The sequence below is a fragment of the Ostrinia nubilalis genome, chromosome 4 (genome assembly GCF_963855985.1).
Source record: "Ostrinia nubilalis chromosome 4, ilOstNubi1.1, whole genome shotgun sequence".
NCBI classification, from domain to species: domain Eukaryota; kingdom Metazoa; phylum Arthropoda; class Insecta; order Lepidoptera; family Crambidae; genus Ostrinia; species Ostrinia nubilalis.
The window spans coordinates 14,532,905-14,551,431 of NC_087091.1; the positions used below are offsets into that span (position 1 = coordinate 14,532,905).

At 37.1% G+C, this 18,527-nt stretch overlaps 2 protein-coding genes across 3 annotated transcripts in view; both read right to left on the reverse strand.

Moving 5' to 3' along the window:
- Positions 1–261: 261 nt before the first annotated feature.
- Positions 262–5,644, reverse strand: LOC135071219 (facilitated trehalose transporter Tret1-2 homolog). Its single transcript, XM_063964995.1, has 9 exons — positions 5,359–5,644; positions 4,495–4,653; positions 3,872–4,011; positions 3,235–3,467; positions 2,736–2,874; positions 2,251–2,377; positions 1,533–1,696; positions 838–976; positions 262–688 (listed from the first exon to the last, which is right to left on the reverse strand). The coding sequence occupies exons 1-9, from the start codon at positions 5,549–5,551 to the stop codon at positions 384–386; spliced, it is 1,599 nt and encodes a 532-aa protein (XP_063821065.1). The 5' UTR covers positions 5,552–5,644; the 3' UTR covers positions 262–383.
- Positions 5,645–8,175: 2,531 nt separating this feature from the next.
- The window catches only part of LOC135071218 (facilitated trehalose transporter Tret1-2 homolog), a 46,467-nt gene continuing 36,115 nt past the window's right edge, over positions 8,176–18,527 (reverse strand). For both annotated transcript variants that reach the window (XM_063964993.1, XM_063964994.1), the window contains 7 exons: positions 17,251–17,390; positions 13,445–13,677; positions 11,520–11,661; positions 10,911–11,037; positions 10,355–10,545; positions 9,470–9,608; positions 8,176–8,604 (listed from right to left, as the gene is read on the reverse strand). In XM_063964993.1, the coding sequence (XP_063821063.1) occupies positions 8,474–8,604; positions 9,470–9,608; positions 10,355–10,545; positions 10,911–11,037; positions 11,520–11,661; positions 13,445–13,677; positions 17,251–17,390 (1,103 nt within the window). In that variant the 3' untranslated portion in view covers positions 8,176–8,473. The remainder of the gene's footprint in view (positions 8,605–9,469; positions 9,609–10,354; positions 10,546–10,910; positions 11,038–11,519; positions 11,662–13,444; positions 13,678–17,250; positions 17,391–18,527) is intronic.

The window sequence follows — 18,527 nt, forward strand, 5'->3', positions numbered from 1 at the left end:
GCAAAATTTGAGACTAGCACTTGTAGTTTCTGAGATTTCGTGATGAGTACCTAAGTGAGTCAGTCAGTCTGTGACCTTTCGCTTTTAAATATTATACTTAGATGAAGTAGCTCCCAGAGACGTTTCCTGATTGGGCCATTAAGGAGCTTTTTAATGACTCCAATTTCAGTGTGCTGGGTTTCTAATTAATAAAAATCAAAGACTTGATCGCTCATAAAATATAAGAATAATATAGCTATATTTACTGTAGGTACCTAACACTTTCTTTATACATATTTACTCGTACAACAAGACATATTTTCATAAAAAACCTTCCCGTCTGTTCCTTAACTCCTTTAGAAATATTGCTTTACCACATTAATTTAACTATACCATAATTTCGATTATTCTCTCTCATCCTTTGAAGCACTTGTAGACCCTTCACTCTGTCTGTCTTTCTTTTTCTTCCTCAACTGCAGTACATCTGATTTGTCCTGTTCTGATTTGTTCTCCGATTTTTTCTTCTTCATATCTTGTGACTTGGTCGCGCTTCTGTCTACATTCTTTGACGAAGACCCCTGGCTAAGTTGTGCGGCAATCACGTGGCGCTGTGACACTAGAGTGGCGCGACGATCATTGAAGTATTCCTCTATTTCTTGGAGCGTCAGACCTTTTGTCTCTGGCAAGTAGAAGTAGAGGTAGATGCTGCCTAAAAAAACCGTTATTTTGAAGAAAAAAATGCAGATTTACGCAACATTTTTATAAACGAACGGCTGAAAACTTGGGTACCTACTTCTACGAGCTATATTTTATTGTAAAAAAAAGACTGAATTAAGAGGTAGTATTTGAGTGGCTCACCTAATAAAGAAGATGTTCCAAAGCATAAAGTTATATTAGCGATTCCGATTAGATTTCGTAAATATGGATACAATTTATTCACTCCAAATATCATGAAATTCAACAACGACACTGTGATGCCACCCAATAATCCACGCACCTGAAAATATTCAAAATAAGTAGTACCTTGTCTGCATTGTGGTAAACGACTTTTGACCTAACCCGATCGAGTTAACTGCGCATCTGGTAGCAGTGACGTCACATCGACGGTCTGGTACGGACGGGACGAACGCGGGGAGGTATGAGGGTGAGTGCGAGGGAGAGACGCATTCCAGCGAAGTGCGCAGTTAGCTCGATCGGGTTATAGTTTGAGACTTTGGGAGACCCCATCACCAACGCAACTATTTAACATCTAACTAGTCATCTACTAGCTTAAATTACATCCTCACGATTTATCTTTGAGCATTCAAAGCATAAAATCTACCCATAGTAATTTTAACTTTTTCTAAACAATAGACTCTATAATCCTTTTCATCCTTGTTTTTATCTTAATAAAGTATTAAGGGTCACAGTTCCAGCTACCCCTTTCCGGTCATGAAATTATAGCAAAGAATCACCACTGGATGAGAGCGAGAGAAAAAACCGAAATGCTAACTGGAACTGGAGGCCACTGTACAAAATATGGCGGTCTAGGGAGACTAACAGCTAAAACTGACCTGCAATGGATACAGCTCGTACATGATCAGAAGTGGTATGGTATAGTAGCCGAGGGTGGCGAACATGACGGTGGACACGTAGCACACCACGGGAATGACGCTGGGCGGACTCTTGGAGTGGATGTACGAGCCCAGAGCTATGAAAGACAAGCCTACACCGACACCTGGAATACATAATATAAATTACATAGTGGGGCTTCTAAAAGGGTTAGGGGTCCAGCTCGCATTAAGCGTTTTGATAACTCTTTTATAATACGGACAGCTAAAGACTGGAATTCGCTGCCTGCTGCTGTCTTTCCCGAACTAACTATAATCCGGGCCTTTTCAATGCGAGAGTAAATAAGCAGTTACAGGGCAGATATTTACCATCCTAGACTGCATGCATCTCATTTCACACCATGTGAGATTGCAGTCAAATACCTGCCTTGCTTGATACGCATAAAAAATGTTTAGTGATATTGCATTAAGTCGCTGCACTTTTGACAACTAACTACCCGGTCATATGCCAACATGAAAACAACGTTAATGAATCTTACTAATAATAATATTATACTCTATCTTCTTATTTAATTTAGTTCAAATAAAATTGGTTCGTTCCAATTTATGTATTTCTTGTGTTAGTTTTGTCTAGCTACAACTGTGTCTTATACCTACCATTGTTTTGGAATATAACATTGACAATCTCGCTAGTCCTCTGTAACTCTATCTGGTTGCTTACTTGATATCAACGCCTGAGGTTTCCTTCCAATTCTGTACAACATCAACGAAGAAAAGATTCCAGTAATAAACCTTGTCATGCCCATTGCAAAGTTGCCCAAGTTGGCGTCAACTGACGAGTTAGATCCCTGAAAATTTACAAAATGATGCAAGAGATACTGAAAATAATATAGGGCGTAATTAAATTTTATGGGCTCTGACCTGAAATAAATAAATTTTAATTTATTTTATTTTTTATTTATTTTATTAAGAGAAACGTTAGTAGACTAACTTTACTAAAGCAGCTAATCGATATCGGTAAAGTAGTAAAGAGTCTTATATTTATTTTCGGGAAAAATGGTCATTTAAATTCAAATTGTTCGTGATACTTCGTTTGAGAGAGCTATTTCATTTTCAATAGGTATCTACTTAAATTATTCCAACCTTCCATTTATTTATTTATTTATTTATTTATAATCTGACACCTTGTATCTAAAAATATGTTACCTCAATAAGTTCTATGGTCCACATGAAAATGATTGTAACTCCTGAAATCTGTGATAGTAAAATATAAACGAATACAATCCAGAATGGTCTGCACACTCCTTTAGTGAACAAAAGGCATAACTCTTCTTTAAACTGTAATCTGAAATTAAAATAATTTATTTGTGTGAGTATTCATGTGAGTACAGGACCTATGTGGAATGTGTGCATTTTGTTTTCATAACTTTAAGACGTGTTTAGCTTTAGCTCACATTTTTCAACAAGAATCTAGATTCTTGAACATAAAATTCTATGATTGTCAGAAAAACTTGAATATTCTGCATATTAATTAAATTTTTAAGCATAAGTTAATATTTGCTGCATCACGCAAGTGGAGTTTAAAAAGATCGGATTTTAAATGGCTGATCAAGTTCTCTTTGAATAAGTATTAGTATCATTTGGAGATAGAGTACAGGATGCATATAAAAGGTTTTTTACAATTTCACAAAAACAAGAATATAACCTACGAATGTTGTTCACCGTCTTGTATTCCATTAGATCATTAATTTCCCTGTCCACCTTATATTTCTTTGATCTGAACCATTTTAAGGTTTTTCTGGCGTTTTCTTCTGTGCCTTTGAGGAGCACGAAATATGGAGTTTCGGGTAGCAACATGTTGAATAAGAAGAGGAATAATGAATACGCTCCGCAAACGTAGCATATTGTAGTCCATTTCAGGAAGGCTCCAAATGCTGCCTGAAAATATGGATAATTATTCCAATGGAATGGAAATAAATCGAGTTGTAACAAAAACTATCTATTGATACTTATGAAAACAACTGGCTTATTTATGACAAGCAAATAATTTTAGTACTTAGACAAACAGTATCATAACTGGTATAAGTAAATAATTGCACTGAAAACTCTTTAATACATAAATGAGCCTTGCAGTGTTAAGATACATTATTGTCTTTAGCATTTCAGTCAAAGGACGTCCACTGCTGAACATAGGCCTCCCCAATGATTTAAATATCACCCGGCTGTTAGCGGCCTGCATCCAGTGCCCTACTACCTTTATGATTTAATAAGTGTATAGGCCGAGACAATTGAATTTTTAAAATCAACCGTGATATTCGAGCATAGGAAGGTTAATTGTTTACCAGTATTGTTAAGCCCATAGACATAGCCAGGTTAGGGAGGGCCCCGACCGTCCCACGCATGTTCGGCAACGATATCTCCGTGACGTAGATCCTTGGCGCACCCATTGACATACCGATCCCTAGCCCTGTTATTATACGTCCTGAAAGAGCATACTTATTTTGATCTCTATTCCATTTTAATTAGGATTTATTATTTTCATATGCTTCAACAGCTCTTCCTCTGGCGTTTGAGGAACTTTGCCTCGAGCGCGATAGCATAGAGTTTCTTCCTACAGACTGACTCAAAATGACTGTATGATACTTATCAAAATTGAAGCTATAGACCTAGCGCTTTACTCACTCAGTGCCTGAAGTATGGGAGGGGCATGGGAGGGGTGACATTGACATAACATATTATGACTTGACAAAGCATATAATTCTGAAGGAGATCTGAAGTCTCGCTGACGCTACAAAATCACCAGACACCCAGGCACTGACTGAGGTAACCTATAGTTTATTTACCTTCCAGATCACTAACTGACCTACTAATAAAAAGAGCTCTAACAAGGCATCTTGAAGTCTCACAGTAAAATAAAGCCTAGAAACTCTACATACAAGAAATACAATATCAAATTTGTGGTAACCTATGATGATTTGCTTGGCGTCAGCAGCAAATCCTGTCAACAGCCAGCCAACACACAAAGGCAGTTGGCAAATGATCAGGATCAGCTTTCTTCCTAGCGTATCCATCATGTAGCCACACACAAGGCACCCAGCTGGCGCGGCCAGGGTCAAAACACTGGCTGAAAGTAAAAATCATATCAGGTATTCATTCAATGCTGAAAAATCCTGACAGACCTCCTTCGGCTGACATTGATTTGGCATAATTATGTCCTGCACTAGTTTTTTTTTTATCCACAACGAGGAAGCTCTTGGCCTGTATCTCACCTGATGGTGAGTGATGATCAGGCCGAAGGTGGAAGCGAGCTTCACCCGGAATCCTCAACCACAGCAGAACTGGCTATCTTACTTAACAATGCTATTAACATTGTTGTTATGGAGACAGACTTAGACAAGATAGTAGTAGCTAGCCAGACTAGGAACAAGCCCTACCACCAACCAAACCGAACAGAAAATTCTGCCCCCACCTGGGAATCGAACCCGGGACCTCTGCGTCTGAAGCAGGTGGTCTAACCACTAGACTAGTATGTAGAAATAACTTAATTATCAACACCGGAGTATGCCATGTAGGATTTTTTTAGTGAGTACATGCCTCTTACAGAAGGTTATAGAGCATTTCCACCTGAAAATGTAGGTATTCCCATGGTGGTAGGAAAACAACAAACTATCATGACAAAATATTCTGGTTGAGAGCCCTGTATGAGCGAGAAAGATATTTCTAATGGCTAAGCCAGACTGTAAATATCAAAAGTAGAGGTAATATACCTACTTAATATAGATAAGGAAGGCCTCTATCAATTTCTTACTTGAATTAACCTATCACTAACCTATCCAACTCTCATCACTCGTAGTGATTGTAATCGTCGAATTCGCTTCGTTCAACTGCGGTATGGTCACAGCTGGGAAGCCAAACGCCAAGCCAATGCCCACCATGGTGAGGCTCACCCACAAGCCATAGCCCAGCTGAATCCACGAGGTCACCGTACAGAACCCAGGGTCAGCTGTGATACTCTCTGACATATTGAGCTCATACTGACGAAAAGTCTTCGGAAGACATTCTAAAATCTGGAGTAACTGTAGAAATTAGAAGAACTTGCACTAAAATAACTTTTGATTTATTACAAGCTTTTTATTATGATTGTTTGGACTTTGGTTGTCGATGATTGACAGAAAGGATCACAGAATAAAAATACAGCAGCAAAGACAACATAGGTTCTCAAGGAAAAGTTTCCTAACTAGATAGTTGCATAGAAATCGAGAAGCAATTTATTTAGATTTCCAATTTTCAACCTCAACATCTGATAAAGGGTTCGGGCTTTTGTGAATGAAAAACGTGGAAAACCAGTCACAAGGACTTTTACACCTTTTTGATACATTGTTACCACTGGAGTCTAATCAAACCCGCGTTATCTTGTTTGCCAAACACACGCCTGCTGGCAAAACATTGGCCATGAATTGGCTAGTTTGCCTTTATACTCGAGTTACTCTTATATTGGTGGTAGTGAACGTTGGCTTCACGAATATTTGGAAAAAACCTGACATTAAATCAATCCGTAAGTACTTACTTAAGTATCTTATTTGAGAAAAGTCTACCTATCCTTTCAATATCCTTTCTGAAACAAACGAAATTCAAAAGGAAGCCTTTGCTTCTAGAGAGAAGGAGAAATGAAAGACTTTTATAAAAGTTTGATAACTCTAAAATCCCACGAATAGGAAAAAGAAGGCCTTGGACTCTACCTACATTAAGTATTTTTATACGTCTCATCCGCTTTGCAGTACCACTTAATTCAATGGTGGAAGTACTGGCTGAAAAACCATCGTTCTCTAGATCTCTCTCATTTTTTCAGCACCTTCCCGCATTGCTCTACGAGAAGGGATAGAGTTCAACGCTATATCCCGTGGCACACTGCTGAAACTCCTCAACGCCATGGAAGAGAACATCCATGGGAGAGTCCGTGGCGGGAAGCGGGCTGTGTACACGGCGCAGTTCGCAAATAACAAGCACACGCGGAAGTTCATTTATCCTGAAGCTTGTGGTGGTTGAAATGGAAGTAGAGAAAAGAATTTTTCATTGTCACGATTTTGACTAAAGTTTTTTGTAAAAATATAAAGTATATAAAGTATAATAGGTAAAGTAAAAGAGAGGAAATCATTTTGATCCGAAATTTTAAAGATTACTTACCTAACAAATAGGGGAGAATTTTTTTTTTAACTCGACTGTTTGCTGTGTGAGAAAAAGAGAGCTAAAAAAATAGTTGAGTTCCGATATTATGCTTCTTTAATGTGATAATTGTACTTTTTAAAACACTTTTAACAAGTGTATTTTTGTAGTGTATCTTTATGTAGTTAGTTTAAGTGTAAACTTAAACCCTACCTTAAATTCTGTTCCTTCTTAATTCTTTTCAGGAAAAAGAGAAGTAATGAGAAAAAACACTTCTTAAAATCTTAAACAAACATTTATTCAGAAAATATGTTCATTCAGTTTTGTATAATTTTCTAAATATTTTATTCTACAACACTATCACAAATGCTTCCTTAAAAATAACTAATTAAATCTCCTATTAATAAATAAGTAACAACATTAACATTATATTGAAATGCTTTCATATAATTTGACTAAATTTAGCCGCATTTTCAATAATATTTTAATCTCAACAGATCTTTTAAAAATTTAGATTATTTTTACATTTTCCGTAAATCAAAAAGCAATGGCAAAGAACTCAAAAAAATCAAATTATTGTGAATATGATAATGAATATTTAAGTAAAAACTTATAATATTATACAAATAAATAACTATTAACTTTATCTCATAAAAAATAAGAACTGTACTTATCCTGAATTTGTAAAATGGCACAAAATATTTCAATATTATGACACTGTGACTTATATTTAATAATTATTATGTACAAAATACAGTACCTACGAGTACTGACTGTGATATAAAATATATTCAATACTTTTATACATGTAGCTTTAATACTTCTGAATTTGACACGATTAAACATATTTTTACGTACATTTTTCTACCTACTTGTTTCTAAAAGTGAAAATGGTAACTATAAAAATACATTATCTCTTTTTAAGGCACTTATAATAAGGTACATACATGTCTTATTTACCTACAGTACCTACTAAAACTTTAATAGGTGTTCATGATTTATTTTGTGACAATATTCTCACAAATGCTCCTAAGGAATCCAAAATGATGTTTGTTTTACAAAATAATCTCTGAAATGTAAAAATAATATCTAAGCCACATCACAGCTTTACAAAAATGCTTTGTACGATTTAGAGCAATATTTCGGAATTTTTTAAACTTTACTAGATAAATAAAGTTGTATGTGTGAAATTACATGGTGATTTTGGTTTTAAAACCCGACTCTACATTTATGAGTAGGTAAGCACTTCTATAAACTAGTGTAAACATAACATTGAGCGAAAAGTCACTACTGTAGCAGCATCAATGCAAACGCGTTTTTATACGCATGCAAGTTAGAGGATATTTTGTCCCCTAATGTATCAGAGGCTTAATACAAGAATAAATAATTGTTAAAAAGCAATATTACTGTCCTTGAAAGATGAAGAATCGTATCTTTTTTTTTTTTTTTTTTATGCTAGACAAGGCAGGTATTTGACCGCAATCGCACCTGGTGTTAAGTGAGATGTAGCTCGCCTCTACATCTATCTATATCTATAAAAGCGAAAAGTCACTGACTGACTCACTCATCACGAAATCTCAGAAACTACAAAAGCTATAGGAGTCTCAAATTTTGCATGGGGGTTCCTTTTAGAACGTAGGTTCTCACTAAGACGGGATTTTGCAAAATTAAACCCCTAAGGGCGTAAAACGAGATCCACGCGTAAGAAGTCGCGGGTGGCCGCTAGTAGACAGAATATTCAACAAATCACATAACCAGTCACTCTACTAAATTGTCACTTCTCACGCTTTACTCGTAGTATCCGTGATTGACGCTTTTTTGAGGGTTTTCGTTCTGCCGCAGAAGTAATCTTCTATCTCTTGGAGAGTTCTTCCTTTCGTTTCAGGGAGGAAGAAGTAGTAGAATACTGTGCCTAGAGACGAAAGTAATTAGTTATTAAATTGTTAAAATTGAACTTAAGCTTACGACATGATAGATACTTGAATCAATATGGAGTCACAACCCTGGTGTCAACCCAAGTGATTCAAAGCTGCAATATGTTAACAGTGAGAGCACCATTACACTACTCTGGGGAACGAATCCAGACAGAACCCAAGTGAAATCTAAATATACAGGGTGGAATTTTGTAATGCCACCTGGAGGGAAAGTACTCTTAATATTGTAGATAGAAAATTATTCGCAAAGTGAACTGCATTCAAAGATTTCCAAAAATTTGCTTGCCACACCCGGGAATCGAACCAACTAAAATCTGTTAAAAAAATACACCCTGTATTTTTATTACATTGATCATTAGGGTTAAGTGTAAGAATGAAATCTCTCTAACAAACTTGATAAATCAAATGAAAGGAAAAAATGAAGTCTTAAATTATTTGAATTATGTGTACAGAAAATTGTATGGTATGGTAGTGACTTTTCGAAAAATTTTCGAAAATCTTTGAATGCAGTTCACTTTCTTTTCAAAAATAAAGGAATGTTTTCTTTGAGTAAAATTTTCTATCTACAGTATTAAGAGTACTTTCTCTCCAGGTGGCATTACAAAATTCCACCCTGTATATGTATAACTCAAAGGTGACTGACTGACTGACATAGTGATCTATCAACGCACAGCCCAAACCACTGGAGGGATCGGGCTGAAATTTGGCATGCAGGTAGATGTTAAGACGTAGGCATCCGCTAAAACAGGATTATATGAAACTCTACCCCTAGGGGGTAAAACGGGATCCACGCGTACGAAGTAGCGGGCGGCCGCTTAGTGTGTAAAATTTATGTTTACTTACCAACTATCGACATACATCCGTACAGGGCGAAGACACCGTAGTCGTTGAGCGCGCCCTTCAGCAAATTGAAGGTTTTCACGACCGAGAACACCGACAAGTGCGCTGCGCACGTCGTCATGCCACCCACGATGCCACGGACCTGAAACGTAACGTAACATATCGTAATGTATCGTAGCGTATCGTATCGTAGCGTAATGCATCGTAGCGTAATGTATCGTAACGTATCCTATCGTAGCGTAATGTAGCGTAGCGTATCCTATCGTAGCGTAATGTATCGTAGCGTAATGTATCGTAGCATATCGTATCGTAGTAACGTAGCGTAACGTAACGTATTGGAACTTATGATAAAGACTTTCTATTCTGGGAATATTATCAGCGTGGTAGACCAAAATAAATATTCCATTTCTTTTGGTGAATAAGAGAGGGGGTGCTCCTGTAGTAGAGACTTAACACCCTGTTAATGTTGATGATGACCTCTCCGTTCGTTTCAGCCAAATGACGTCCACTGCTGATCAAAGGCCTCCCCCAAGGTTTTCCGCAATGAACGGTCCTGCGCTTCCCGCATCCAGGTTCTTCCCGCGACCTTTACCAGATCGTCGGTCCACTTTGTAGGAGGCCTGCCCACGCTACGTCTTCCGTGGTCGCCACTCGAGAACTTTCTGCCCCAACGGCCATCGTCTCTACGAGCTGTTCCCCGCCCACTGCCACTTAATTTTAGCAATTCTGCGAGCTATGTCGGTTACTTTGGTTCTCCTGCGGATCTCCTCATTGCTGATTGGACCACGCAGGGAAACTCCGAGCATTGCCCGCTCAATGGAGCGGATTACGCAATTATGGGCAATGGCCCTGAACAAGCATGATCTCATATTGAGTGTAAATATTTACCTGCGTAGGATAAACTTCGCCGATCATCACCCACGGCACGATCAGGTAGCCCAGGGTGCACGAGATTGTGAATAAGAAGATAGCAGCCACTGGAATCCAGGAGTGCATGGGCGGCTCATTGTTAGCTCGCCACTGCGCTACGAGGTACATGTATACGGCCAGCACTATCATGGTTGTGCCACATCCGATTGCTGGAAGGAGCCAGAAATAGTCCCTATTAAACGGAGTAAAGATTCTAAACTGCTGCTGATCTTTCGTAAGCTGAATTGGTCTTTTATAGCTTTTCTCTCTCATCCTAAAACTAATGCCAATGTCAGAGCTTCGTTGTGGAAAATTACACTACGTTAGCCAATGTTTGATATTTATATATGTAGGTAGGTATAATATGTAAATATTATCTAGTTATAATATGGACTGCCTCGCTGGTTAATTTAATTAATTAGGAACACGAGAAACTTGACTTTCGCCAAAAAAGTCAGTCGTTAAAAATAGGTACCATAGGTAGTATTGATTTTGATTTGACTAATTCAAAATAGGATGTATTTCTAAAACTTACCAGAAACAAAAGTGAGCGGTCTGCGTCCACACCTCCTGCACAGGATGCAGCCGATGACGGTGAATATGACCCTGATAATGCCCATGGAGATCGTCAGCCAGTACTTGTTCAGGGTGGCTCCTGAAGCCTGATGAAATTAAAAAGAGTTTAATAGTGTAACAGGGTATTTTAAGATTATGGGTTTGTAAAAGAGAGTATTTTGAGAGAGTCACTCAACCTGCGTGGTAAAACTCATGAAGGTATAGTATCTTGATATCAGAATAGATTTCTTGTGAGTAGATAGATAATTCTTGTAGTAGTAGGTAAATAAGAAGATTTATAAAAATATGGAAACAAAGTACAAACTCTAGCCACTAGGACTTCACTCGCGCAATAAATAAATAAAAAATGTTAAGAAACATTAAATTTTCAGTGACAGGTAAGTTTACGGGTACACGCTGTATGTGTTGATTGCTATTTTTCAAGGAGTCCTACATAACCGGGGCTATTCCCATTACACCAAGTATTTAAAGCATTTCAAAAGAACCCTATTTCTTACCAATAACACACACGGACCTGCATCCAATATCAATGTGAAACCTTAGCTAGCTTGTAAAAAAATATACTCACTTCAAACACTTCAACGGCGTAGAAGGTGATCGTGTTGACACCACACCACTGGTACAGGAAGAAGTAGATCGCGAGGATGCTGAAGGGCTTCAGGGCTGATGGTGACATGAGCGCCTTGATGATCTCTCTGGGAGTCCTCAAGCTGAAAGAACAGAATGTTAACGTGAGAATGCAATACATTAAACATGCGAATTTAAGGCTACCATAGCCCTAAGTTTGGCTGGTATTGGTAACCTTTTAAAAAAAAGGAAACATTAGTTTTGCTGCAACGTTTACTCGTAGCGAAAAGAAGAACTTAATAATAGTGTAGGTACTTATCGAAAAATAATTCAAAAATTTCATTTATTTTTGCAATAAGCTTTTGATAAGCGCTTTTATAAAGTGTTAGAGCTAGTAGGTAAATAAACAAACAGCATATTATTTAGCTGGTTCAATTAAGTTAGGATTACCTATTTACCTATTCCGACAGATTAATGAGGTTTGTTATTTATCGACAAGACCTATGAGGGGATAATGCAAATGCATCACGTATTATAATTATGCACTGTACAGTTGGCCCTGACCATTCACAAGGCGTTTTCAATGAACCATTGACTTTCAGGGACCAAAGGAAAAAGCGTTTCATGAATTATACAAATTTATTGAAACTAATTTGTTGCTTGCCAAAATTACAATTTAAGGAAAATGTGTTGATTGAATTTCACATATCGTTGAAGGTAATATGAATAATTCATTAGTGCACAAAATAGTGTATGTGCACGTGCATCTCATAATTTGTTGATTATTATCATACCATGACCCTCCGTCAAAACCATGACATGTTAAGAGCTTAACTTAGCTATGTAACGAGTAATAAATGAGTGGGATCACCACAGTACACCACAATAGTCCCAATGACACCATTGAATCGGCATTTCAACTATAGTATAGACTAGTAACTTTTACCCTTCATCTATCTTACGCGGTTTAGATTTTTTCATACAAATGTTTTTTCCCGCTAACTCCCGTTCCCGTGGGAATTTTGCAATATCCTGTTGTAACTAAGCTTTAAGTTTAAGGTACCTGCATGCCAAATTTCAAGCGTCTAACTTAAGCGGTTTAGATTTTTCATACTAAAGGATTTTCCCGCTAATTCCCGTTCCCGTGGGAATTCCTAAGTATACTATAACCTGCCTAGGAGTATGAAGAATAATTGTACCAAGTTTCGTTAAAATCCGTCGAGTACTTTTTGTTTCTATAAGGAACATACAGACAGACAGACGGACAGACAGACAGAGAGACCGGAAAATTTTTACTGATTTCATTTTTGGCATCAGAATCGCTCACTAATCATCCCCTGATAGTTATTTTGAAAATATATTTTATGTACAGAATTGACCTTTCTACAGATTTATTAAAGTACAGATGTTCTATAGTCACCTTTAATAAAGTTATTTTGCACTTTCGTCTATCCATCCAATGCCTATCGTCATAACTATTGTTTGTTGATTGTTATTGTTTATTGATTGGTCTAACAATAATTTATTAATTCATTTTATTACATTACTTGAAGTTGCAGGTATTTTATTTACACAGGCACATTAACACACTAAATAGTTAAAATGCCAGGTAAATGCATTTCTTGAGAAGCCGTATGGAATAAAAATGTGTTTGTAATGAATAAGTTTACATAAATTGATAAGAACGTGTTGGGAAATGGCGCCATAACAAGATTATTATGCACAATTGCACATAATGTACGTAACATACGTACATACTTAAGAAAAACTGAACTATCCTCAGTGGCACCACCTTAATTTTAACCGTAACTATTACTAGTGTTTTTGTATAGAGCTTGACACTTTTTACGTTTGTTACAGTTAAAGTAAGCTGGTACTACCTATCTAGGGTTAGAAATCACATATTCATGATCCAACGATACTCACGGTTCAACATGATTCTTCTCCTTAAAGTTGACCATCTTCTGGATCTCCTCATCCAAGTCGAAAGTGGACCCCCTTAGCTTGGCCAGGGAGTTCTTGGCTCTATCAGCCTTGTCCTGGGTGAGGAGGAAGTTGGGCGTCTCTGGCACCAGGAGCATCGTCAGGAATGACAGCATGGGGACGGAAGCGCTGATGCCAGCTAGTATGTGCCATGGTAGCGCGCTTCCAAGCACGTACTGGAATAAATTATTATGATATTAGTCTTACTGGTTCGTCTTTAAAAAAAAAACGTCCTAGGAAAAAGTAGCAAGTTCAACATGAAGTTATAAAAATTATTAAATCCAAGAGAGTAGAAAAGACCGCCCCCACTCATCCCGTGGATGTAGCAGTATTTGACTAAACATAGAGATATACATATGTATTGGTACATATATCTCTATGTTTAGTCAAATATTGCTGAACATCAGACCTCATAAAGGTAGCAGGAAGGCGCTGGGTACAGGCTGCTACCAACTGAATTAGAGAATCTATTGGGGGAGGCCTATGTTCAGCAGTGGACGACGAGCAAAAATAATGATGATAAATGACTAGCCTAATGGAGTGTAGATCAAATCCTCTATTTGCCTGGAGTAAATTGAAGAGGGTTATCCTCTGGAGACCTAATGACTTGGATGATGATGATCACCCAAGGAACGATCACTCTACTTAAGAAGAATGAACTGAAAGATTGTGGGAAAGATTTTCATTTATCCACAACGAGGAAGCTTTTGGCCTGTATCACATCTGATGGTAAGTGACGATCAGGCCGAAGGTGGAAGCGAGCTTCACCCGGAATCCTCAACCACGGAGGAACTGGCTATCTTACCTCTAACTGCCGGAACACAATAATGCTGTTAACATTGTTGTTATGGCGACAGACTTAGGTAAGATGGTGGTAGCTAGCCAGGCGGACTTAGAACAAGCCCTACTACCAACCAAACCGAACAGAAAAATCTGCCCTCACTGGGAATCGAACCCGGGACCTCTGCATCTGAAGCAGGTGGTCTTACCACTAGACCACAGAGGCGGTTAAAAGATAATTCTATGCCGCAAATACGTTTTACTAGTGCCATCCATCCATTAACACTTCATCTTCTGACAACTCCAGCCCACAAGTGACGACCGCCAATAGGTTACGTAAATTATGTAAATATTACGTATGATGTTGTTGTTTGTCGTCTACACTTGACACATCTAATTCTGGTGAGCCAACACAGATGCTTTTCAATTATCTGTTATCACGAGCTGATAACGAAGTAATCGCTTCCGAGTAATTACATCGTGAACCACGAGTTATAGTAATCTATTTTTGAATGTAAATGAATAGATTTTGTGTGTAAATATTTTGCAACGACTCGACGTTGGGACTACGTTTTAATACACTCTGGCATCTTATTTTCTTAAAATAAGAGGGATTTTGTAAGTGAAATAGGTCCGGTTTACGGTCGATTGCCTTTGCTTAAAATTAAGTTAAGTTTTTGGCTTTTGGTCATCCTTCTCTATCATTTTGGTATTTTAATGTGCGTATGATTACCCTTAAAGTTATTAGTTAGTTTACTCTATACTGAAGGACCGAGATTTACCTTTAAAGTGTGAATTACATGCGTTACTTGTTTATTATTTACTTTAGTGACGAACAATGTGTATAAATAGAAATAAAAATATTGTTCGACTTAGTTTATTTGAGTAGTGAGAAAACAACTAACGTTTACTTTAAAACTTAGTTTCTGTTGTTTAGGAAAATTGTGGCACAATTTACTTGATGATTCAATTTATTATTTTGTTTATGAAATATTGTTTACTAATAAGTTTCTTTAGAAACGGATAAACCATAATATTCTTGGAAAACTCTTTCAATCACTTATTAACTTTTCTTGATTAATAGGTACGTTCCCGAACGCTTATATTAATTAATGTTTTCCACAGGGTTTTCTAATCAGGGTGTAATTTTAAACATTCTTACTGTAAATACCTACTGTCTTTATATTATTTCATGAGCAAGGTGTTGTGTATACTTTTACATAAATTAACCAAATGGAAAATTTTTAAAAATATACTTTGAAGCTAAATTAAGAAAAGCTTGTTTTTCCATTAAGGGCATGAATCTGCCACTAAGTGAATGTAAGGCCGACTTGGAAAACTTGTTAGAATATATCCAGTTGAAGTAATTTGGAACGCAAATCATTCGTTAAATTAAAAAGTTACTTATTTCACATTTTCGCAATATTGTCTTATACCTAATCTAAAATATCATAGAGACTTACTGATTTTAGAAACTAAGGCATAAATTATACTTAGGTATATGGTGACAATATTCCTATAACGTGCGTGTATTGAGAATTAAAGAGCTTCCTCTCGGTGGATAAAAAATTTTTTAGCCAAAACAGTGTTAACCAACAATTATGACATCTTAATTTTCGCATGTGTGTGGCTGAAACCAGTATAGGCCTGATATCGTGTATTTCAGCAATTTTTCCATGACACTACATCACGATTATCACGACTGCGCTGGTACTAAGCAAACTGCGTTAGATTTTTCCGGCATAAGACTATTTTTGACAATCGACGCATTTAATTTTTAAGTTTATGTGAGGAATATACCTTGTTAAAGTAACTTAAATAGGCTTTTTGTCAATACGAGAAGCTACAATTAACTGTTCTTAGTATACCTATGTATGTATGTATGTACATACAACGAATTATCTTTATGTTTTAATCTCTAAAAATTGCCCTCTATTTTGATACATAAGTTCGTTTTCGTAATTGAGTAAAACTGACTGATAGAAAGGATATAATTTAATAATAATATCATTATTATGTCTATTTAGCACAGGAATTGAAGATTAAACTGTCTGTTAAAACTTTACCGACTTGAATTCCAAACTAGACTTATAATGAGTATTATTTGCATAAAATTTGATAGATTTTCATACCCACTCTACATCCATTAATTTCCCAGTAAACTGTTACAAATCGATTCGTCACGCCAAATAACACGCAATAGCTAGTGAACAACTAATAATTGAATATGTAAATTGTGTTAATTTGTGAATTCTAAACAATGTGAGCACACCTCCATCGTCACAGTGACGTCTCTGCCGATTCGGACGCCATGATTAGGAGCGCACGATGCGCAAGCGATGCGTGGTGACATGTGACCTGTTACGTTCACCCTTGATAACTAATTTGTTAAGTCATTCTCTATAGACCAAAAAGCGATTGGCAGAAACCCATATCATTATACAAGTCAGAACATGGGTCTAAGAACATGGATGTATGAGAGACACGTCTTGCGGATTGATTTTCTTCATTCTTAAAATGTTTTTATTCATGACTCTACGTTTTAACTAATGTAAGCATTATAAAGTAAATTTTTCTTTTACAATTTATCCTAGTTGATATCTCACAAAATATTCATGAATAATATCATCATCATCATTTCAGCCATAAGACGCGTCCACTGCTGAACATAGCCAAATTATTTCCACAATGATCGGTTAGTAGCGGCCTGCATCCAGCGCCTTCCTGCTACCTTTATGAGGTCGTCGGTCCACTTTGTGGATGCTCTACGCCGCGCTTTCCGTTATAGGATATTGTGGCCACAAACGAGGTACCTACCCTGCAAATATCTTTTTAATCCAAAGAACATTTTTATTTCTATTCATGGTGATTAATCTCGTTGATGATACGGAACCATGCTTGTGAGATCGACTGACACTTTTCCAGTAATTTTAATACAACAATACATTTATTTGTTCATATTAACTAACCTGTATCAAGACTCCAGTGGACACGCCGACAGAGGCCAGCGCGCCGAGCATCCCTCTCAGATGCGGCTGCGCTACTTCTGCAGTATACACTCGCGCCGGCGCTCCCACCATGCCTGATCCGAAGCCCACTAGCAGCCGACCTGATGAGGGAAGACTAGTTTAGATGACACATCAAGATACATTGATAAAAAGGAAGCACATAGATAGGATCTTATGTAGTTTTAGCAGGTGTTATCTTGCGCTTGTTCCCAACCAGTTACACCAATTCGAAATGAACACCTGTTGTGTTGTTGTGAATGTCACCCAAAGGGGGATGGAGGCTGCTATGCTCGGAGTTTTCCTGCGGATCGAATCAGAAATGAGGAGATCCGCAAGATAACCAACATAGCCCTCAAAGGCTATGTTGGATGCGGGCGGCGCAGGACCGGTCGTTGTTGAAATAATTCAGCCAAATTGGGTGAAACGAACGAACAATGTGACTGGTTGGGAACAAGCGATATTTTGCTTGTCGTCTTTGACTCATATCAAACTTAATTGAAACAAAACAGGCGTAACTATTTATAGATTATCTTACAAAATATGTTTACAGTTTAGTACAGTTATTTAAGTGGAAACTCCCAAAAATATAAGAAAAACAAAACATATGTTTGCGCTCCTTGATAAGAAACACTTTTACTATAGTATTAACGTCATTTAAACCGTTAAAAACACTTATAAGGATACTTGTCGTCTAAAGCGGAAAAGTTATATTTAAATTGCTAAATGTTGTTCCTATTTTTAGAACCATTCACAACTTGTATCTAATACCTACCTACACAGAAAGTATTAGGTTAAGGTAAAAATACAACCATTTTAAGGTACCAGTGATGTAACCCAAAATGTAGAGAATGTTCGGAGTCGCTTCCATGTCGAAGTGGTCTGATAAAGCAAACCAAAGGAAAAAAAAATAGACTCCACTACAACTTCACATTTCAATCTCGATTAATGCTACAGTATATTTGTAAGTAGCTCGCCGTAGTAAGCCTGAGTCGCAAAATGTTAATGGGTGGATGGATACCACTGAATTCTTAAAAATTTTGAGTCTCATAAGCTTTAATGTAACTAAATTGTTTACCAATCTTTTGGCAATGCTACTTTAAGTACACATTTATCTAAATAGCGATAATTTACCAGGAATTCTTGACGAAAGTGACAAAATATGCTATTTCAAACGAGCAATGAAATCACTGCCAAAATGATGCAATAATTTAGCAATATAAGGTAAACCTAATGTAGAA